Source organism: Perognathus longimembris, chromosome 21, assembly GCF_023159225.1.
Source record: "Perognathus longimembris pacificus isolate PPM17 chromosome 21, ASM2315922v1, whole genome shotgun sequence".
Classification (NCBI taxonomy): Eukaryota; Metazoa; Chordata; class Mammalia; order Rodentia; family Heteromyidae; genus Perognathus; species Perognathus longimembris.
This window is the reverse complement of record NC_063181.1, coordinates 18,033,764-18,057,894: the sequence shown is the minus strand read 5'-3', so window position 1 is coordinate 18,057,894 and position 24,131 is coordinate 18,033,764. Positions and strand designations below refer to the sequence as shown.

General features: G+C 34.1%; 1 protein-coding gene across 2 annotated transcripts in view; it reads left to right on the top strand.

The window, feature by feature from the left end:
- The window catches only part of Glra3 (glycine receptor alpha 3), a 124,364-nt gene that overhangs the window by 19,933 nt on the left and 80,300 nt on the right, over positions 1 to 24,131 (top strand). For both annotated transcript variants that reach the window (XM_048330596.1, XM_048330597.1), the window contains exon 2: positions 13,449 to 13,576. In XM_048330596.1, the coding sequence (XP_048186553.1) occupies positions 13,449 to 13,576 (128 nt within the window). The remainder of the gene's footprint in view (positions 1 to 13,448; positions 13,577 to 24,131) is intronic.

Genomic DNA, 24,131 nt, shown 5'->3' with positions numbered 1-24,131 from the left:
TAAAATTATCTTAACTCATTGTTCAAAGGAACTGTCATATAATAAAGCAATTAATGAATACACTGCCTTTTGATCATGTCACCACTTCAACATTCTCACCTCCTTTGAACCACTCTTTCCCTTTTTGTACTTTTGTTGTATATACAATGAATTCTTGACTCCATTTGCCCCACTTTCCCCATTTCATTCATCTACCCCTCTTCCTATAGCCTATCCCCATGGGTGTACCCATTTCTTGGTGTTGGGTTTCTTGGGGTTTTCAGTCTTTCTACAAGATTATACTATTTGAACTCTCCATAGATTCTATTATACTTCAGTTAATTTATTTGTGACCACTCATATACCACCCAGTGTGTTTACCCATAGATTTATAAGCACATTCTAGCTACCAAAAAGAGGGTGTCTGACTTTCTTCACTTTCCATAACTTTTCCAAATCTTTACATTTCCTTACAAATGGTACAACATCACACTTTCTAATGGATGAATAAAATTCCATTGTACTTATATATCATACTTCCTTGATGCATTCATCTGGGGCATTCTTGCTGATTCCATATCATCATGGCTATGGTGATTAGTTCTTTAATGAACATGGTTGTGCTGATGGCTTTAATTTTTTTTTTTTTTTGGTGCTCTATTGGAGCCCAGGAGTGAGATAGCTGGGCTCACATGGAGAAAAAAACACCACAATAGATTCAAGCACAATTTAGAACATTATAAGAGATTATTTTATAAACCTCCATGGTGATAAATTAGAGAATCTGACAAAAAGTGGATACATTTCTAGAGAAAATAAATATATCCAAATTGAGCCAGGAAGAAATAAACCAATTAAACAGCCCCATCATAAGTAATAAAATTGAATTGACAATAAAAGACCTCTATTCCAAGAAAATCCAGGACAGGATGGCTTCACAGCCAAGATTTTCAATGACATAAATAGGGAGGCATCACTGCCAAACTTATTCTATGAAATCAGCCTTACATTTATCTTTTTGCTCTTTCCAAATAAACAAGTGATGTCCTATTCCCTTTCAACGGGCTTTTATTGCTTTCTTGAACTACATTAAAGTTTGCAAGGTTGAAAAACCATTTCCATTGTCAGATAATGCTAGTGTGTGATGTATTTTCACTTGCGTTACTCTTTTGAACATCTACTTTCTCAGAGCAATAACAATAACAAAAAATAATAATAGCAAGTTATACTGCCTATTAAAACAGTGAAATTGATCAAAGTACACTGGATGCATGCAGGAAAATATTATGATGAAAGTAAATAAATAAAGGTTATTAAGTTTAATCTATATCAACCTATTTTACTATTACAAGGAAACTTCTTGATAAACATATACATATATACACATCTTTATGTATGTACATATATATAAACAAATGTCTATTGTTCTATATCATTGTTAAAAGCTTAAAGCAATATTCATTGATCTCCAGGATTCTGTGGGTTAGGAATTCAGAATGACTTAAATAGATCTTCTAACTCAGGATGTCTCATAAGATTACTATTGAGATAACCATGACACTGTCATATGAAGACTTGACTAGAGAAAGAATCTGGCCCTAAGATCCACTCTAACCCTAAGATCAATCTAGTGGCTTGGAAACTGGTAAATTCTGTTTGTGGAAATTTTCGAGTTTCCCGTGTAGCTTCTTCCATATCTTTGCCGCATGCTGTCTAGCTTCACCAGAGTGATCCAAAAGACAGGAAAAAAAGGACATACTGCTATATCTTGTGAATGAGTTATAGAATTTAAACACCATCTTGACAGAACATAGTTCAGACATCATGAAGGAGGAAGGGAACTGGAAAAAAAGGTCAAAAAGTTAAAATTCCTATTTTTTAACTAGCAAAGTCACTGGAAATTCCTTTTGCTCATATCCAATACCAAACCATTACTGAATTCTGTAGACATTATTAGCTTTTATTTCGTAGACTTTTCTCCCTTCCTACTGCTATTAACATTACGCAAATTACCTTTAGCTCTCACCTTGGCCACTGGAATTGCCTCCAACTGGAGCATGAAAACCAAGGTCTTTAATGTAATCTGCAAAGCACAGAGTAACTTATTCCTATAGCATTCTTTACTGTCTGGTGACATAGTCTTTGTCACAAGCCCAGACACACTGACTTTCTTTTAGGTGCTGATATTTCCCCTGCTTCTTCTCATCTGCTTCTTCCCTTTGGAGATCTCCAGGACTCTTCTGTTATCTATCTTCTCTATATTTTCCTGTATGAACTTCTGAACAATGTTTCAGTACCTTCTATAATTTTTTCACTGTTTTATACAAAGAACAAGACTTCTTTTTGAAATATTTCTAATCTATTAGAACACAAAAGGAACTGAGATCAAACTACAGAAGAGGAAACACTATAAATTCAAAAATGCTTTCAATATCTACTCAGTAGTTGAATAAAACTAAATGTAATCCGTAAAAAGTTAAGGAGGATTAGGTAAAATATATGCTGAGGCTACCAAAATTAGACATTGGTCATGTAATTTTTTTAATCTCCCTTGATAGAGCAGTTTGAATTCATGGATGGGAATAAGCCAATCAAATTTCTTTTAGCCTTTATGGTTGTTAGTCCTTCCTGAGGTTTCTTAGTATTTTTCTATAACTGAGTCTCAGCAGATACTGTTATAGCCATCCAGGGCCTTGTGAATGACTTAGCTTGAGTGGTATTCTTTTTACTTCCTTCAATCTAAATTTCCCCTGACCAAAGCTTTGGTTATCAAATGCAAAAGGCAAACTTTGGCATTTTCCTAAAAGCATCTATATATTGTGCCACTTATCCATGAGAAATGTGTACCATTTTAAGTCTCCGTTTTTATAGTGGCAAAAGAATGTCTGACTTGCCCAAGGCCAAACAAGTAGTTCATGACAGAAAAGGAAGATGACATCAGCCTCCTGGCTGTGCATCTGGAGCCTCAATCACTGTAACACAAAACATTCCATTTAATTATCTTGTGCACTCAGTACATAATAGGAACTATTAAATCTATTTGAAGTAATTTCAGTGTACTCAGTAAACATTTAATTCGTTTTCTTTAAAATGAATAAGTAATTAAGAAGCTACAAATTAGTTAGTTAATTAGCTGTTTTATGGCCTTTTAGTTCTTTAAACTGAAATAAGCCAATGCCAAACTATCAAGTAAACTATTTATTACCCCTGAGAACTGTTTGCAAGAATCTTTCACAGTCACTACAAATTTCAATCATAGCATTTGTGACCATTTAATTAAAAAATGAATGGTTGGAAATAAAAATTTTATATATAAGATATATTGTACAATAGAATTATAAATCACAGATGATCACACTTTCTAATCCCTTGTCATATATTTCCTTGTTGAAAAGAATCATCACATTAGCTCTTTCTATTTAAATACACATATACACATACACACACACACACACAACAACAGCATGTGATTTATCACTGCCAATTAGCAAGCACTTAATACATTTTGATGCTTGATTTCTTCTCCATTATATTTATTAATTCATCCCTAAAACATTTATTGTTACCATGAATATACTATGTTCTTTGTAGGACTCTTAGAAATGGAACAATTATAACTTTATGCTGAAATGGTAAACCCTATGACAGAAGAACAGACATCTATTTATGAATAGCATAAAATGGCAGTTTCACTAGAAAAATGTTCTGTTAATAGACAGCACAGGTTTTCGACGTATTTAGTGGGAGTTTTCTAAGCCAGGTGGTAGTTTAGGCTTCCTAAAAAGGTAATATTTAAATCTAGATTATAAAAGTAAATAAGAGTTAACCAGATGAATAGAAGATGAATTCCAGATAAAGAAATGATGGTTAGTGGAAGATTGTACTGTATGGGTTAAAGAGCAGACAGCAAAGTGTGGTTGTATTATGAATCAAATTAGAATATGAATGTGACATGTGAAATAAAAGGGGATTCAAGAGCTGTCAAAAATTTCCATCTTGAAAACTGAGAACTTAGAAATGGACTTGCTATCAACTAGGTTTACAAAGAAAGAAGGAAGAGCAGGTTCATGTACAAATAGCAATTCAACTGGTACTTTTTTTAAAATTTTTCATTTCTTTTTTGTCAAAGTGATGTACAAAGGGGTTACAGTTTCCAGATATTCAAATGAAGACATCTGGTAGATAGTTCTATGCAAAAATTTGTAATCCAGGGAGGAAAATATTGAATGTGCTTGTAAAATCTGAATGCTTAGTGTATTCTATGCCATATTTAACACCAATAAACTTGATAGAATCATCAAGAAAAATGTGAAGATAAAGAAGAAAGTAATTTTTTAAATACTTTAACATTTTGAGGTCACATTGGCTAAAGAAGAACTAGCAGTGAAAATGAAGATGAAAGGTAAATATGAACGGGAATAAGAAGAAAAATCTGATTAGAGAAACGTGAATGGATTGTGTTCTACTTAAAGGGAGAGGAAATCAACCCTTTCTTAATATAGTTCATGGAAGATAAAGAGCATGAATTATAAGCTTCACTGCATCATCCTAGTGATGAAAATGATGAAAGGGCCTGATGTTCACTGACAAGCAAATAGAAGAAAAAATTGGGCATGAGTATAGGTAGTTATTTAACAATTTTTGCTTTTAAGGTAACTGATTTTGTTACTGACAGGAATAGTGGGGTCAGCAAAGTTTTTGCTCTGTTTTGTTTTGCTGTGATTTAAAAAGAGCAATAGCAGCATTATTTGTCTGTTGATAAAGAAATGCCCGCAAAAATGTTATCTTTGAGTAGGTAAGAGCCAAACAAATCTAGTGCATGTTGGCAAGTTTGGCCTATGGTGTTAGACAATCCATTCATAGTAGATTGAATTAAGGGTACGATAGCTTCTAGAGTTGATATGGGAAGGTTAAAAAAAACTATTAAATTTAGAAATATTTGGATATCAATTGCACTTATATAGGTGGGAATGTAGCTTAGTGGTTAAAGTCTTGCCAAAGGTGAAACACCTTGAATTCAATCCTTAATACCACAAAAAATAAATATTTTTAAGTTATGCTTTTTGTATTAATTTTGGGTACCTTTGTCGTGGTGTATCAAGATGATTTTTAAATATTTCTTAGAGTTCTCAATAGCTAGTGATTCTTCAGCTAAAAGTATTTAGCTTTAGAACATAGTCCACAATTAACTACTTATGTGTCTTGGTTCGTCTAGCTCCACAGTGTAGCTTTCTACCTTAATAGTTATGTTAGATAGTTTTACTGTAAGATTTCTTTTTCTCTATGTCCTCTAAGTTTCATTTCTCTCTCTGATGTCTTTTGTACATTTTCTTCTGATCCATTTTCAAATAAGACAATTGTATTCTTAAATTTATTTTAATTATGCAATTTTAATTTGGCTGGCAATCATCATTGAATTTTCTTGTTGAAATCGCTCAGTCTTCTTTTCATCTTTTCAACTTACTAAGTATAAAAGTCAGTTTTTACCATCGGAATATGTGATAGAATTATTTTTATTACAAATACTTTTGAGTTTAAATCCTTACAGTTCTTTCTGCTTTTGCTTCATTCTTTTCTACTTATATTGCATTGCTTTGCAAATACTACATATAAAATTAGATGTGATTTGAGGCTTAAAATAATATTTCATTTTTCTTCTGTAAGAAAGTTGCTAGAAATCTGGGATCATTTTATTCCAGTTAAAGATACTTAGATGACTCTAAGTAATACTTAGATTCTTACCAAAGTTTCTACATACCTCCAGAGTTGTAACTTTAAGATCTTTAATTAATGTGAATTTGCTCCTCTGAGGAGTACTATAATGCAATTTTTGTCACCTTAAAGTATTAAAACTTTCAAAACTTGTCTTTAAATTGTTAATCTCTCAGCAACTAGCCTGGCAATTTCTGGCTGCACATAAAAGAAATGCAGTTCCACACACAGCCTGCACGCCTGCCTCACTCCTGTGTGTGTTTTTCTCTTAGGTTTGTGCCCTGTCATTTATCACTGTGTTTTTCTAAAAATTCTCCAATATATGGACTTTTAAACTTTTTCTAGTTGCTTTTGAGGAAAGGTTTCATTTGATTTAAAATGTAAGCCTATCCTTTTCGTATCTGAGTAGTTTGAAAAAAAATGCTAAGCCCCTCTCCCTCTATTTTTGTTGTGTTTTCAGTCTGTAACTAATAATACTTAACCTGGTTGATATGAGAAAAAGTGTCATGTATATGAATTCTCTGTGTAATTCTCTGTGTAAGCTCTTCCTCAGGAAAGAGCTACCATGTGTATTGTTTGGTGAATGATAACCTCCTTAGACTGCAGCCTCCTTAGACTGCAGAAAGAAATAAAGCCACAGATATATGCCACCTCTTCAAGTCTCACTTTGTCCTCCATTTTAATGATTACAACCAATCGATCAACTTATATCTGCTTCACTTCTGACATTACTAGAGTACTATAGTACTTTCCTAAGAGAGTAGATTTTTACTTGAAATAGTCAAAATATCACAAATTCTAGATGGCATACACCAAAACTTAAAGAAGTATATAACAGGCTCAGCACTTTCATTATGTTTCAATTTTCAAACCAAGGTTTATGTATATGAGTGTGTACCAAATAATAATGAGTTAGTATTTTTCTTTCCATTGAAGAATATAACTCTATAAGACTGTTTCATGATGTCTTTCTTTCACATACCAAACCTGCTTTAGGAGAGTAAGCCCTGATTCCTCCCACTATGGGGGGAGGGGGAACAATCTGTATAAACTATCTCACAGAAACCTATGAGCAGAGATTCATAGCCACGTGTGCCCAAATTCATCTTAAACATCACATTATGATTTCAAGCAGCAACTTTTCATATCTGCTCTCATTATGTGAAGGTTATTTAGTGAACATAAAACTGTCATTAACAGTTTATATATCAAAAGTCATTTTAGCCACGTGGTAATGGTTCACGCCTCTAATCTTAGGTACTCAAGAGGCTATCATCTGATGATCTTTGCGCAAAGCCAGTCGAGACAGGAAATTCCACAAGATTCTTGTTTTCAGTTAACCATCATAAAGCAGGAAGGAGAGGTGTGATGCAATGGTAGAGTGCCAGTCTTGAGCAAAAATGCTAAGGGACAGTGCCTAGGCCCTGAGTTTAAGATTTAGTACTTGCACACACACACACACTCAACACACACACATACACCCATACCACAACTATATTTAGACATTATTTCTGTCCTCTAAAATTAATGTATTTTACTCTTTATATTATTGAATGTTGATCATTTTTTATGACATTTGTGTAAATATGTTTAGCAGGTCTTAATAAAATTAAAGCCTCTGAACTTTTTAAGTAGCATGCAGTTCTACAATTAAGAATATAGAACACACTTAGGTGAAACAATTTATTGATGGGGTTGGATTTGCGCTCATATGTAAATTCCAAGAAAAGTTAATGGTAAGGCATAGTTGTGATAATATAGGAAAAAAGAATTAAGTGTGAGAGGACAGCTAATTAGCACCAATTTTGAGATGATATAAATAAAAGTCTTCTAAAAGAATCAAAGTTGTTTCATTCTAGAGTAAATATCATACATAATTTGCCAAGAATCATAGTGACTTGCTATAAATATAGTAGTTTTGTCGATTTTAAGATGTTAACATGCACAAACTCATACACACAGCTTTAGTGATAAAGCTTCTCTTTCAAAATCCATCCAAGTGTAATTTTGTATGTTGTCCCACTGCTACCTCTTACCCTGAATTTTAAAGTGTTTTAAGAGTGATTTTACTGTGTATTTAAAATTTCTGACATCACCAAATATCCCATGTACAGAAAATGTTGTATATTTAAATGAGAGTTGGTTCACGTGCAGTCTCCTCTTTTTATCAGAGAGATTATTTAAAATACTTGAAACAATAATTCAATGTGATTTTAATGTTAAATTATACTTGAGTAAAATTGAAGATCTTCATTAACATATTTTTGAATAATTGTTTATTGTCAAAGTGATGTACAGAGGGGTTACAGTTTCATACATAAGGCAGTGGGTACATAACTCCTCCCTCTTTTTTCTATTTCTTTACAAATGCATACAATATAATTCTTTCTAATGGATAAGTAGAATTCCATTGTGTATATAAACATATTTTCTTGATAGATTTGTCCACTGAGGGGCATCTGAACTGATTCTACACCTTGACTCAAGTGAATTCTGCTGCAATAAACATGGTTGCGTTGGTGGCTGTACATTCTCCTGGTTTGTAATCTCTGGGGTAAATAAACAAGTGTGTGTGTGTGGGGGGGGGGTGTTCTACTCTCATATAATTATTTATTTGTAATCTTTTTCTGTTTAAAATTCCTCCAAATGTGATAAGGAAAGCAGGCTTAAATAATAGTTATTGAGTAAAAATATTCCTGAGCTTCTACTCATAAAACTCTTGTCCTTTGTCAATATATTTTACATTTCAGTACTCTAGTAAATCAATCATAAACTCTACATAATATATGTGAAACACATAATTTTAGAGATAAGAGCATATTTCAGGTGGAATATTAACAGGACTGATGTCAGATCCATTTTCAAGAAAGCACAATTATTGTAGTATCCCAGTTATTATAATGGGGAGGAATTACAAATAAAGTGCCTTATGTATGTGTATGACAATGTCATATTTTACACAATTAAAATATATAAAATAAGAAGGGGTTTAGAAGTTGATTCATCTGTTCATAGCAACTAATTATTAGTCTTGGCATAAGTCAAGAATTGTTTATCATATTTCAACAATAATGTTGCTTTTCTCATTTATTCAAAATAAAGTTATGAGAAGTTGAAAGTGTATAGTGTTCAATATCAGTGTGTGAAATATTCAACCAGGAATTCAAGATGCTATAAGGATAGGATATTGGTGAATTATGATGTCAGGTCACTAATGAACATGGTAGTAGTGAATTGTCTTGTTTCCATTTATAGCTGGTATGCACAGAAAATAGAACACAACATATAGACGCTGCTTTCTATGTTTTAAGGATGTCAGAGTCAATATAGAAATATCCATTAGTAGAAACATAGCACTAACTATGTACTTTTTCACATTTCTTGATTACTGAAACCTATTCACTTTCCATAGATGTTTGGAATTCCAAGTGCATTTGAGCAACCTGACTACATACTACAGAAAATGAAGCATCACATGCTATTAGCATTCTAGCCCTTATTGATGCTTAGGTTTGGAGAAATAATTAAAGAGAATACACATTTTTATAGCTATTACTGAAAACTTCGGCAACTTGTTTCTCATATTGATTCAAATATTAAACTATTATGTTTGTTCATTGCAATGGATAAATGATTGCTTAGTATGAAATGAAAAGATGAAATTGTTTTTTGTATTCTATTTTAATATTAATGTTACATTGTAATATTTGCAAACATTTATTTATTTTACAAGTAAATCAATAAATACTGTTAGGAAAACAGACTTTTTGGAAAATAAGAATTATATGAATGCAAGGAATTACTGCTAAAATATAACACTCATCTTCTTAAATAAATAAAATCACTTACAGCTTTCATTTTGTGAAAATTACAAAAGGCAATGACAATCTCAGTTCTGCAGCTGTTTCATCATTGCCTTTCTCTTTTATGCTAAATTCTGCTTCCTGTATCTGAAAAAAAATATATAGCTAAATTTTGAAATGCCCAATTAACAACATGTCTTGTATTGATATAATTAGGAGATAGGTAGATACTTAGATAAAGAGATAGATGAGCACTTTTTATTTATTTCTGTTATCAGATTAACAATCAGAATATCCATTGATGTTTAGTCAACTATAGTTTTGACTAAGGGTCATTGAGGAACTTAAAAAAATTAAAAACCCATGTCCAGTATCCTTACCCTTCCTTTGAAAATCCAATCTTGTCATTGTTTGTGAGTGTTAGCAGAGAGGAAAGGATCTGCAAATGAAAAGCATAATTCTTTACACCAAAAACAGATATTATGAGAAGTCAAGATGGAAGGAAAGTGATAAGAAGTACAGATTTTGTGGCACTGTAACTTTCTGCATCCCTATTTTTTTCTCTCTTGCTCCTTAGTAACACCATAAGCCACTAATAGCACTCAATCACAAGAGAAAACTGCAACCTAGAAGCCACTGGAAGGGGTAAATGACATTTGACCTCCTTTAAAACCTCATTCTTGAAAAACTGTCATCATTTTTCATGTCTAGTGGTTTCTCGGGAAAAATTCACTTGCAAGCCTGTTTTCATGTGTGACCTAAATTGGAGTTCACCCACTGCACAAAGAATTTTTCCTGAAGACATTTATCAAAAATGTTTTTGACATTTTTGTAACTTCACAAGTACAACAGTGAGGAAAAGTAATAGGTGAATTTAGACTTAAAAAGACAATCAATAAAACTACATATCCATTTGAGTGTAGAAAATCTCCACATATTCCTGTGTATCTTACTTGTGACAAGAATGTACATGTATGATTGAGAGTATAACCAGTGCTTCAGGACTTTGAGTACTGCACAGAATATGAGGGATAAAACCAATTAACTCTAGCTACAGAGTTGAGGGCATAGCTGATGAGCACAGCTTCTGGTAGTACTGTGGAACTCGCTAGTCATAATACGATAGTTCCTTTCCAAGTATTAGCTTATCTGTAAACTAAACAAGTAGATATTTCCTCAGTTGCATATGACAAACATTATATATGTTATATCATTTCGTTCAGAAAAGTTGCTTTAAGAGAAAGACAAAAAATAAATTATAGCAAAAGAGTAGATTATGATTTTCATAGTCATCCTATTATATATTTTAAAACATTTGATTTTAATGAAAGGTTATGAGATAAAGAAATGGGAAAGTTATAGACCACACACTGGAACTAAAGAAACAAATCCATTGGCAAAGATTAAATTGTATTTCAAGAATTGAAGGAAACCATATACAAAGAACTAAAATAGGTAGCATAGCAAAATCTCATCAGCTAGAAAACATCAACAAAGGGAAATTGAATTATATAAAAGAACCAAAAACTAATTCTGAGATTGAGGTAGATGAACTGCAATGAATATAGTCACTTGAAGGCTGCTACACATTTAATATGGAGTCCATAACAAATTAATACGTTCAACAGAAATGTATCTGCTTATGGCTCTACAAGCCAGAAGTCTGCCATCAGGTCACTAGTTGTTCTAGGAGATAATCCATTGCTTAGTTTCTGGTGGCTGCCAGCATTCCTTGGATATGATAGGTTGCTCCAATTTCTGCTTTGATTTTTCACACAGCTTTCTATCTTCCATCACCTAGCAAGTCTACCTCTGCCTGTTGTTTCATGGATGATCTGGATAATTTCCCAGATCCAATATATAATAGAGAGATCTGGACTCAGCAGAAAAGTAGTCATCTATTTTTCACAGAAAATGGGTGGAGAGGGCTGGGAATATGGCCTAGTGGTAAGAGTGCTTGCCTCCTACACATGAAGCTCTCTCAGTTCGATTCCCTAGCACCACATATGTGGAAAACAGCCAGACGGGGTGCTGTGGCTCAGGTAGCAGAGTGCTAGCCTTGAGCGGGAAGAAGCCAGGGATGGTGCTCAGGCCCTGAGTCCAAGGCCCAGGACTGGCCAAAAAAAAAAAAAAAAAAAAAAGAAAAGAAAAAATGGGTGGAGAATGATTAACTCTGATTAAAGTAAACAAGTTGGTCAAGTACAGGGAATTAAAGAAAGGGTTTAGTTGTGACAGTATGTATGGAATGTGTAGTAATGCGAGCTGTGAAAATGCCTTTCTGCTTTATGTTTTAGAGCATAAAGTAGAAATAAATGATGCTTTACTAGGATAGGGAAAAGGCACTTAAAGTCAGAGGACACAGGAAAGTTACAGTGTCTTTGAGAAGATAGGAAGTTCCCTCTCCTTTATTACTATAACTTTTGCATTACAGTACTAACAATCAGAGCTAGAACACCATGAAGTAATCTGGAAAAAATAGAAGAGAAAATAAATTTTTGATTTTGAAGAAAACAGTAAGAATGAGAATCACAGAGCAGATAAGTGCCCAGAATTTTATAGAACTTTAGTGAGGACAACAATTAACAGGTGCATATGTGTATGTGTATATGTGTTAGGGTGATTTAATATGATTTAAGCATTATAGTTGAGATTGGATTTTAAAATTACATCCATGAATCACTACAGATATCCGTATTGTAGTTTTGTAATAACAACTATGAATTAAGATCCATTCTAGCAAAGGAAATATAAGAAATCTGATGATTTGTGTTATGACCAAGTGGTGGCCAAAATGGATCAACTTAGGTAAATGAGGAGCTCAATTACACTATGAGCTTCTAGAAAATGCGGCATAAAAAGGAAAAGGGTTGAAGTACAATATGGGAGCATAGAGCTGTAATTCCAGCACCTGGGAGCCAGACGTGGGGGGATTATGACCTTGAGATCAGTATGGATTTTCTAGTGATATCTATCTATCTCTAGATCTATCTAGATATCTATCAAAAGAGGCACATGCAGGTATCCAGATAGGTATCTTTCTATCTAATCTATCCATCTTAGATAGAGATAGATGAGAGATAAAGTAAATAAAAGCAAAAGGAATTTTCCTGCATAATTTTTATTGTTTATTTCTCAAACACTAATGACACATTTAGGTAAAAACTGCAAGCAATTTATCAAATATTATTTCACATGCTCATGTGCACATGGATACTTAGTCTTTGTAATCCACTCCTATGCATATCCTCCTGTGGCCTCAATGTGTGAATACCAAGACCTACATAATTTATCATGTCCCAGTGCATCTAATTTTACTCATTCCATGTGTTTCCTTGTAGATTTATAGACACATTTGTTGTTGCTGTTTTTGTTTTATTTTCCTTTTGTCTTGTTGGTTAGTTGGCTTGTCTTTAGAAGAGTAAGAAGGGCAAAGAAAGAGTGGAACAAAGGTGAGTAAAACAACAGTGGTACCCAGTAGGCACTACATGGAAAATGATCGGTACATCTTGTGATTAGTAATGGGAGGGGAAAACTGGGAGACAGGAAAGGGGAAACCATGGTTCAAGAAGAATTTCATTCATTACCGGGCTCATGTAACAGCAACCCTTCTGTAGATCAACTCTACAATAACAATAAGATATTTTTAAAATGTAGAAAGCAGGTAATTTGGGTAAATGTAAGGTTCAAATGCTTAATTTTGAAATAGACTTCATTTCTAGTTTTAGTACAAAATAATGGCACTTTGACAATTGGATTGAATATACACAAAATATTACAAATACTGGTTATACATTCATAAATATATCCCTCATAATATTTGGTACACAGTAAAGTTGCCCTTTTGTTGCCAAGGATATTTTTGCTTAGTAATTTTGTTTGATTTTTGAAGGTATCAGCTAGAAAGATTCCTTTTTACTTTGTGAAGTCTATCTAACATTTTGTTTTCATTTGTAGTTTGGTTGCCACAAAAGAAACCAATAGTGCAAGATCTCGAAGTGCTCCAATGTCACCCTCTGACTTCCTCGATAAGTTAATGGGGAGAACTTCAGGGTATGATGCCAGAATCAGACCGAATTTTAAAGGTAACTACTGTGCTTTTACTAGTCAGATATCATGTGTTTAAAATCTTTCAAAACCTGTAATAGTGAAAGAAATGTCATGAAAAGACTATTTTGATGTTTCAGGTTTGCCAGTGGACTTTCAGTGAGTGGATCAACAGAATTTTCCCTGCTCTAATAGTTATAACATTGATAGTGTTGATCACTGATTATACATGTCTGTGTTTGCTATTTCACTCTTCTACCTGATCTCTGACTAACTGGACTAAAAGCTTCTTTAAGTGTTGAAGATAAACCTTCACTTCTCCACTCTAGCTCACATTCCTGCTTACCCAAGCTCTGGCCTTGCCTTCCTAGGCAAGCACACTGCCACTGTGGTTATGATACCAGCCCTTTCCATCAGCTGAAGCTTGCACAGTAGGCCTCTTCTGTTGTGAGAATCAGTGACTGAATTTGTTCATAGGGGAAGAGAATGTGTGATTGAAACTTACAGATGGTGTTTAAAAATTGTTCATTCTACTAAATAGTTTACCTGAATAGTCCCCCCTTCCCCCGTGGGGAAAAGAAAATCAACTTAGCAATTCTTTTTCTTCTGTTTAATACAGTGACAATCAAAATATTTATACAAGTCATCCATGCCCCATTCAGAACTCCAGTGCATAGTGTTTTCTTTTCTTTCAAAGCTGCCCCCATACACGAGTTGTATCATGATTATTATACTATGAAATAAAGAAAATAAAGTAGAAAGTATTCCCCCATGGACTCTTATTAGTCTACTTTCATTCTTAAAACTAAGAAGCAAAACTAAAACTTGTAAAAGGCTGCCAATTTCTATTCCTTTCCAGAATTTTTCCGTATGAGAAAGAGGGAGAGAAAATAAGACGGCTGCTTAATAAGGGTACAAGTGCTAGAGGAGACATAAATATCAACAATGGGTACCAAGACAGCAAGTCAGAGAAAAATTACTTGCTAATTCATGAGACACAATTGAATTCTTTTCGTTTTAAATTGAGTTCCACATTTGAATTGTAGATTGCATCTCTTGACTTCTTCTTAAGCTTTCAACCATAAATATTTTGAACACAACTGAAGGAAAACAGTGAACATCAAGCTGCGAGAAAGTAGAAATCCTCTTCCAGTTATACTGAGCAAATGACAGCAAGAGATCTCAGTAAAAGAGCTTCTTCAAACTGATAGAAAGCCTTAATTCTCAAGAAATTAAGTACTAATGTTGCACTGATCTGAAACAAAACAGGCAGTTATCTAAGGAAACGCCTACAAGAAACCTAACTAGTAATTAGATACATTACATTGATTCACAATTACTGCTTTCCTTCTACGGAAAATAGAATTAAAAATCCACCATATTTAAAATACTAGTGAATATATGCAAAACATACAAAGAGTCCAACACATTACAAAATGCAAATAGGTTATTAACCCTACAACAGTCGTCCCATTGTTTGTATTGTTGACTTGAAAGCATAGTTCTCTTATTCTTGTACTAATTTGAGGATATTTTCAAACATTTTATGCCATAATTATTACTATATAGGTGTTAGAGAGGACTTTATGGACCTGGTTTTGCCTGAAATAAGTACTGATTCTTTTTGAATTATAAATATATTTGTAAAAACAAGGTGGCTACCAACCCAATTCAGAGAGGTGAGTAGATTTTGTGGAGATTAGGAGATACAATTCCCCTACCGTCCTTAAAACAAAACAATGCATTGCTGTTTATAGTTTCCCAGGACATTTTGTACTCTCAGTAATAGAAAATGAAATACTTGCTATATTTCATTGAAATAATAATGGTCAATTTATAAAAATAATTGAACACATTAGCTTGTATTTACCACCTTTCTTTTTTAAAAATAGTTTTATTTTCAGGCTGGGAATATGGCCTACTGGTAGAGAGATTGCCTTGTATACATGAAGCCCTGGGTTCAATTCCTCAGCACCACATATATAGAAAAATCCAGAAGTGTCACTGTGGCTCAAGTCGTAGAGTGCTAGCCTTGAACACAAAGGAACCAAGGACAGTGCTCAGGCCTAAGTTCAAGTCCCAGGACTGGCAAAAAAAAAAAAAAAAGGGGGTTTTATTTTCTTTAAGTAGTTGTACAACAGACTTGCTATTTGACAAACCTATTTTTGAATATAGTGCCTGTTGGTCAATGTCACCCCCTTTAACATTCTTACCCACTTTCCCCAGCCCATCCCTTCTCTTGTTTTCTTAATTTCTAGTCTTATGTATTGAATATTTTTGCCACTTAAAACAATCTATGTGCACAATGCAACTTGATCTGTGTCATCCCTTCAACATCTTCAACCTGCCCTTTCCTTTATTTTCCTCAGTTCTGTGGCATATGCAACACATTCTTGCCTGCATTCTACCCATTCCTCCATTCATTCTTCTACCCCTCTCCTCTTATCCCCACCTTGCAATTACCACCGTGCTTTAACAGCTTTTACCAAGAATTATACCATTGATTTTTAAACTCTTGTAAGTCCACCTCAAAATTAAGCATGATCAACACATTTTTTGTTGTATTTAATAGATGTTGTAATTCTGATGATCGTTTGCTGAAATGTAAGTGATGTGTTCTTTACATTTTATTTTTCCCCTTATGGCTGGTAGAAAGATACTTAAATATTAACTGACTACATCAAGTACCTAACAAAAAAAAAACGATAGATAGAAGGAGAAAAGAGCAAACTTAATTTTGTTGTTGGTAGCTGGTGACCCACCTAGCCTTACTCAGAAAAAAACCTATCAAGGACTGTAATGTGACTTAGTGATAAAGTACTTACCTAGCATACATGAAGCTCTGGGTTCGATTCCTCAATACCACATAAATTTAAAAAGGCTGGAAGGGTCACTGTGGATCAAGTGATAGAGTGCTAACCACGAGCAAGAGATCAGGGATAGTGCCCTGGCCCTAAGCTCAAGCCCCAGCATTGGAAAGTAAGCAAGCAAGCAAGAAAGGCATCATACATGTAAGGAAAGAAGAGAAAACCTGTTTCCCAATATTACTTAAACCAATATCTTTGTGAGGCAGTTCACAAGACTGAAAATACAATCCCTTATCGTTTTGGTTAAAGATCTCTCCTTCATTAAATTTCACTAGCTAATTAAGTTAACAAATTCAAATTTGGGGTTACTCATACATTCCAATCCCATTTGTCTAATATAGGTATTAATCACATGAGATTTTTTGAGCATGAATGCCAGTGGTATGGGATTACTCAGAGTTTTAGAAAATTTTTCCATACTACCTGAAGTTGTTTACAGCTTTTCAGTACAATCCTTGTCAAACTATCAATAATATAATGAAGTGAACATTCCTAAAATTAATATAAAGCCACTAAAAGAAACCAACAAATAAAACCCTGAAACAAATACCAAAGCAATATTGGATAAAAGGTACAAAGCAAGAAATATGTTATAAAGCTATAGTAATCAAAATAATGCAATGCCAAAAAGTATTAAACACACATTTGAGTGCTATAGTAGTGGCTTATATCTTTATCCCTACCTACTCAAGAGGCTGAGATCTAAGGATCACAGTTCAAAGCTAGCCCAGGCAAGAAAGTCCATGAAACCCTTTCTCCCATTAGCCACCAAAAGAAAGTCAGAGGTAGAACCGTAGCTCAAGTGATATAGACCCTTGAGCAAAATTGCTCAGAGACTGTGCCCAGGCACTGAGTTCAAGCCCAAGGCCTATACCAAAAAAAGAAAAAAGGAAAACTAGACATAGAGATAAATGGAATCTGTAAGTAAACCAAATTATCCATATATAGCCAACTGATTACAGACAACGTTATTAGGACACACATCAGGGCAAAGACAGGCTTTTCAATAATGGATGCTAAGATAATTGGATTACTGTGTGCAAAATTAGACTAGCCTTCATTGCTCATCGTTTATAAAAAACATTAACTCAAAATGGAATAATAAAGGGCTGGGATATAGCCTAGTGGCAAGAGTGCCTGCCTCGGATACACGAGGCCCTAGGTTCGATTCCCCAGCACCACATATACAGAAAACGGCCAGAAGCGGCGCTGTGGCTCAAGTGGCGGAGTGGTAGCCTTGAGCAGGAAGAAGCCAGGGACAGTGCTCAGGCCCTGAGTCCAAGGCCCAGGACTGGCCGACAAAAAAAAATGGAATAATAAATAAGTCTTAAAACTGTGAAAATACTAGGACAAGGGAAAATGCTTCAGGACTGGGATGACTAAGGAATTTCTGTATATGATATCTAAAACATAGAAAACAAAACCCAAAGTAGACATATCAAACTAGACAGCTTCTGTTTAGCAGTCAACTTAATGGAAAAAAAAGAACTTTCAGAATGGGAAAAAGTTCAAATTACAAACTATATATATGGAATTAAAATAGACAGAGAAAAGCAGATTAAATAGAAAAAAGTCTGATTTAAAAATGAGTAAGTTATTCAAAAGAAGACACACAAATACCTAACAAGTTCATATATAATGTTTAACACTAATCATCAGAGAAATCCAATGCAAACAAAAACTACAACTCAATATTGATGCACTCTACATAAAATAGATAGTATGAGTAAGACTGATCTTAGCAAATACTTGTGAAAAATGTGGGGGGTAAGGGGAATATTTATATCCTGTTGGAGGAGTCAGAAATAGGAGTAGCTATTATGAAAATCAGCACGGAGAAACAGTACAAGAAATGTATCCAATGCCCAACGTATGATACTGTAACCTCTCTGTACGTCAGTTTGATAATAAAAATTTGAGAAAAAAAAATAAAAACGAAACTAGTGTATGATACAGCAAGCTTTCTTCTAGGCATGTATCTGTAAAATAATAGGGCATTAGTGTTTATGTTAAGTGAAATAATCCAGGGGCTGGGGATATGGCCCAGTGGCAAGAGTGCTTGCCCTGTATTCATGAGGCCCTAGGTTCAATTCCCCAGCACCACATATACAGAAAACGGCCAGAAGTGGCGCTGTGGCTCAGGTGGCAGAGTGCTAGCCTTGAGCAAAAAGAAGCCAGGGACAGTGCTCAGGCCCTGAGTCCAAGCCCCAGGAATGGCCAAAAAAAAAAAAAAAAAAAAAAAGAAAGAAAGAAAAAGAAATAATCCAAATACAGAAAGAGAAACACTACTCAAGTGTAGAAGTTTAACCAGTGGATCTAGACATTAAATACATATACAATAGTAATCATCAGAGGCTGGGAAAGGCACTGGGAAGGATGAATCAGGAAAGACTGGTTGGTTTGACTTCTTAGAAATGTGAATCTTTTGTAGAGGACAAATGCAAACCTCAGTACTTGAATTACTAGACAATTAATGAAAATAAATGGGAATATTCAGTCTCATTAGCAACCAGCATAGTGTAAATTATAGCGATAATGTGGTAAGATACTACATTTCAAATTATTGGCATTCATAAATAATAATTGTAACATTATGCATGTTATTATGGCATTTATTTCTGGAATGCTATTTTCAATTTGTAATTGTTTTTATAAACATCTTTACTTTAAAAATATTTTACAAAAATGTACCTTACAATTCATAGTGGAAAACAATTATTAAAAATTACAATTATCCAGGAGAACGTAAATGTATAATTTCTTAGAAATGCCAACTCACAATGCAACAAAATAAATATCAGGAAATGGATACTTGAAAGGAGGGTAGAGTCAAGGCTAGGGAATAGATGAATAAAAGAGGAAGGGGAAGAATGCAGTCATAAAAATTATTCCACATTCTACAAAATTAAGAAAACTGAAGAAAGAACAAGGGAGAGAAATGAAAATGAGGACATCGATTAAGATGCAAAACAATCATAAACTGCTATATTGAATGGCAACTTCTTTGTAGAAATATTTAAAGAAAATTTGAAAAGTAACAGTAGAGAAAAAGAAACAAAAGTATATAAGATTATCTTGTTCATGTAATTTTGAATTTACTTTTTTTTTTTTTTTTTTTTTTGGCCAGTCCTGGGCCTTGGACTCAGGGCCTGAGCACTGTCCCTGGCTTCTTCCCGCTCAAGACTAGCACTCTGCCACTTGAGCCACAGCGCCGCTTCTGGCCGTTTTCTGTATATGTGGTGCTGGGGAATCGAACCTAGGGCCTCGTGTATCCGAGGCAGGCACTCTTGCCACTAGGCTATATCCCCAGCCCCTTGAATTTACTTTTTATATACTGCTGATTTTTTCTAATCTAGATGTAGATATTTTTGTTTATCAAAAAGTTATATTTTCGGGCTGGGGATATGGCCTAGTGGCAAGAGAGCTTGCCTTGTATACATGAAGCCCTGGATTCGATTCCCCAGCACCACATATACAGAAAACGGCCAGAAGTGGCGCTGTGCCTCAAATGGCAGAGTGCTAGCCTTGAGCAAAAAGAAGCAAGGGACAGTGCTCATGCCCTGAGTCCAAGCCCCAGGACTGGCAAAAAAAAAAAAAAAAAAAAAAAAAAAAAAAAAAAAAAAAAAAAAAAAAAAAGTTATATTTTCTTGTTTATTGTGCCATTGCTATGAAAATTGTACTACAAAAATAGAAATAACTCATCTCATTAATTCATTTAAATTGATACTGATAGAATAGCCTCATCTATCAAATCCATTATAGTAAATAAAGAGAAATGACAACTAGTTATAGAAATGAATACTAAAAGAATTGGATGCCCAGCTAACTAGCATTATCTTTCTCTTTCTAAGGATAACTGAAGAGGACAAAAATCCCACTTCAAATCTATTTATCTTATATAGTGGTTCTAAACTATTATACATAAACTAATAATGATAAATTTAGATATGATCTTTGAGTCTGATAAAAAGAACTATAAAGTATAATTATGCATTATGATCTCTGGCTTCTTTGAAATAATCTTTCAAAAAGTAGCAGGTATATGTTTCAGCAGTTTTAGTTGTACAGAAAATTTCACATCCCCATCCCCCATAGCTTGTCCATTATTGGCATCCTCTGTGAATGTGGTACATTTTTATAACTGATAAACCGGTGGGACACTATTGTTACCTGGAGTCTGTCATTTATATTATAGTCCATTCTTTGGCTGTGGGTTTGGGCAACTAGATGATAGTCTATACCATCAGTACCATCATAGTTTTACTGCTTGATGACTTTTAAGTCCAACTTGGACATTGACAGAAATTATTCTCTTAGGGTACATTATGCCCTTTTTTAAATTTTTCTTTGAATCAGTAAGATGATTGATTCTTGATTTGTTCAAAATATTTGTTTTATTTATATTAATTTCTCTTATTCTCTCCATAATGGCCACTCTCTTTATATCTAGACATAACCTTTGCTTGGTGTCAAATGTCCTTGTGATTTCTTTCTACCAGTAATATTTCTTTATACTAATGCTTCTCTCCTTATATCACAAACCTAGAGTAATTTATTCTACTATATTTTAGGGACAGGATGTCTTGTGTGCCTAAATTGATCAGTTATCTGTATGAAATGGTTTTCAAGTGGTAAAGGATTTTCCAGGAAATATGAGGCTTTGAGCTCAAACCATAGTACTATGAAATGTATACATAAATGAAGGAAGGAAAGAAAGAAGGAAGAAAGGAAAAAAGGAGAAAATATTAGATATGGTGGTTTATTCCTGTCATTCCAGCTAATTGGGAGGCAAAAGACAGAGGGATTTAAAGCTCAAAGGCAGCCAAAGTTGTTGAGAGATCTTATTACAGAAGTAAAATACAAAAACAATAGAAGGCTGAAGCTGTGTCTTGAATAAGGTCTTGGGTTTAATCCCCAACATATAATACTATACATAGGCACATAAACACAATTTTCTGTATGTGTACAGAACTTGTGTGTGTATATATATATACATACATATTCACATAAGTCTCTAGATTTGATTGTTTTATAATTTATTCATCATTTTTAGTTTTGTTTTTTAAAAGATTGAGGCTTTCATGCAATAATATGTTAAATATTTTCTAGTCATTCTTATGAACCTTGGCATTAATTATTCATTTACTCTTTATCTGCCTGATAAAACTTTTTCACCCAGCATAAATGTCATTGAGATCATTGCCAAGCCTTTCTGTTTGACTCTGTGATTCTGCCTTCACTTCCTCTCTACATTTAAAAATCATGTTCTATTTCTTTAAGAAACATTTAAACGAAAATCTGCTGTTGCAAACATCTGCAACTACTGTCATTTGCTTTACGGGCCAAGGATATCTAATGGAATGAACAATTTAAAAGCACAATTTGCCATATGGATACGATAGCAGTTATTTGCTCTGTGGCTAAACATAGTAGTGTATTGGATGGATAAAACAGCTTTTGCATTGGCACAGAGAAGGAACAGATTGGCTGAGGACTGCTAAACAGGTGCTGTCTGTGATGGCAATAGAAGATTTACAATCTTCTCTGAGCTTCATTCTCTACAACATTTTTTGAATTAGCAATGGATAGGATAAAGATTATTCCAAAATTGCTGCCTTTGTCCTACATGGACCAAAAGCCTACTGAGAAGCACCTAGTACACTTACAAAATGTGATGCTAGATGCAATTCACTTTTTGTAATCTCTCTACACTCTCATTGTACTTGGTAAGGTGCATTCTATCTCCCACCTGATCACAATACATTCCTATTTTCTAGGACTCTAAGCATTTGCCTATTGGTGCAAATATTCCCAATGTCACCTTCATTCTTCCAGTCTCATGATCAAGAATTTTTAAGAGCTCTAAGTAGTTCAAGGGGTATATTTGAAATACCTTTGTTGCATATTGTAGAAACTTCAGGTTCTGAATCAACAACTCTTACTGTTAATTTGATTGAAATTTTAGTATGTAAAATATATATTGGTGGTTCAGGAGCTGTAACAGGGCTTTTGTGTTTCATAGGCAATCCCTCTACCACTTGAGGCACACATCTAGGTTCTTTCTGCATTTATCATTTTTTAGATAGAGAGTCACATTATACCCGGGATGGACTGGGTTGCAGTCCACCTGCTGTGTTTCTTCTGTAGCTGGGGATAACAGTCATGTCTCTCTGACGACAGCCTTGTTTGAGATGGAATACCATGAACTTCTTTTTGCCTGAAGTTGCTTCAAACTGTGATCTGCCCATCTCTGGTTCTCAAAAAATCACTCAGATAAAAGCTTGAGTCACTGCACTCAGCTTATTTTTTTTAATCATTGTTTATTTATATATGGGTATGTCTTCACAAGTGAGTGTGATATTTTTGAAACTCAGAGTTAGGATTTAGTGCCTGAATTCTTACACCCTTCTTTCTTATGCAGAAGAAAATGCACATAGACTCAAGTAAAAACTAAACAGTGCATTATATGTTTTAACATACAAGCAATAAAATAAATCTATCTGGTTACCAGACAGAGAATGTTTATACCCAAGAGCAATGTGAGATATCCTTTTTACACGTGTAATGTAGATTTTGAAACCAGACTGTCTGGTTTTAGAAAAAAGCATTTGCATTCTCCATCTCATTAGAGACTGGAGAGGTGAAAGCTGATTCTGTTTTCTATAAGATGAAGCATCCTGACCACAATCATAAGTCAAAACCTGCATGAGCCATTGCTCTTTTGGTCATTGTGTTTCTATAGAAACATCCTGTGTTTTGTCATTCACTGACTTTTCTGCTCAAACCTCTGATAATTAAGGATGCTGGGGCCATATGAAAAATAAAAAAAATATTAGAACTTTCTCTTCCTGACACAAAATGTCAGAATGTGCCTTCCAAAATCTTCTAGGAATCATGAAGAACTATCATGAAGGACTTGCAAGGACCTGCAACTACATGTACCACAAACAGACCACACATACTAGCTTAAGAACCCCAAGGTTACCACTGGTCTTTGCCTCCATTATCATGGCTATAATTCTATGGATAATAAAATTTAAAAGACGGAAGCAAAAATATTAGACAACTCCCTTATTATTCAATGCCTATTCCAAATTAATGTTAAAAATAATAACATTTTTCCTTGCTTAGTTGTAAAAATGGAAATCCTTTCCCCCACTGCTTTATTTATTCCACTTGTAAAGAATTGGGAGTCAATAGAACTACCCATCATTTAGTATCAGCTTCATCCAGCCCCAGGTTCCATGACATAGCCTGTCTTCCACCACCTCTTTATAGGAAAATAAATTCACCCATTTTTATGCTCTTATGTTTTCTCTCTTGTAAACAAAAGTCACCAGAACACACAACAATTTATCTCAAGCCAAATAATATTCTCCAGATTCCTATCACTGTTGCCAGGCAAGGAAGATAATAGTGTTTTAGGGTTAAGTGAGAAAACAGGAGGATAGCTTATAAAATATGAAATACTTGTTCAGCTCTTCAAGGCTGCAAGTAGACTGTGTTTATTTTCCAAGTTAATCACTTACATTAAGTGAAATGAAAGATCTTTAACAGTGAGATTGAAGGACATATACTTTCTCCATTCTTACATAGAAGATACCTTGTCATATTATAGATTTTACTGACTAAACATTGTAAACTTTTTATAACCCATGAAGATAGCTGAATTTCTGTTTATTATTAATCAAATAATCATTTCAAGGCTGTGACAGGATTCAAGACT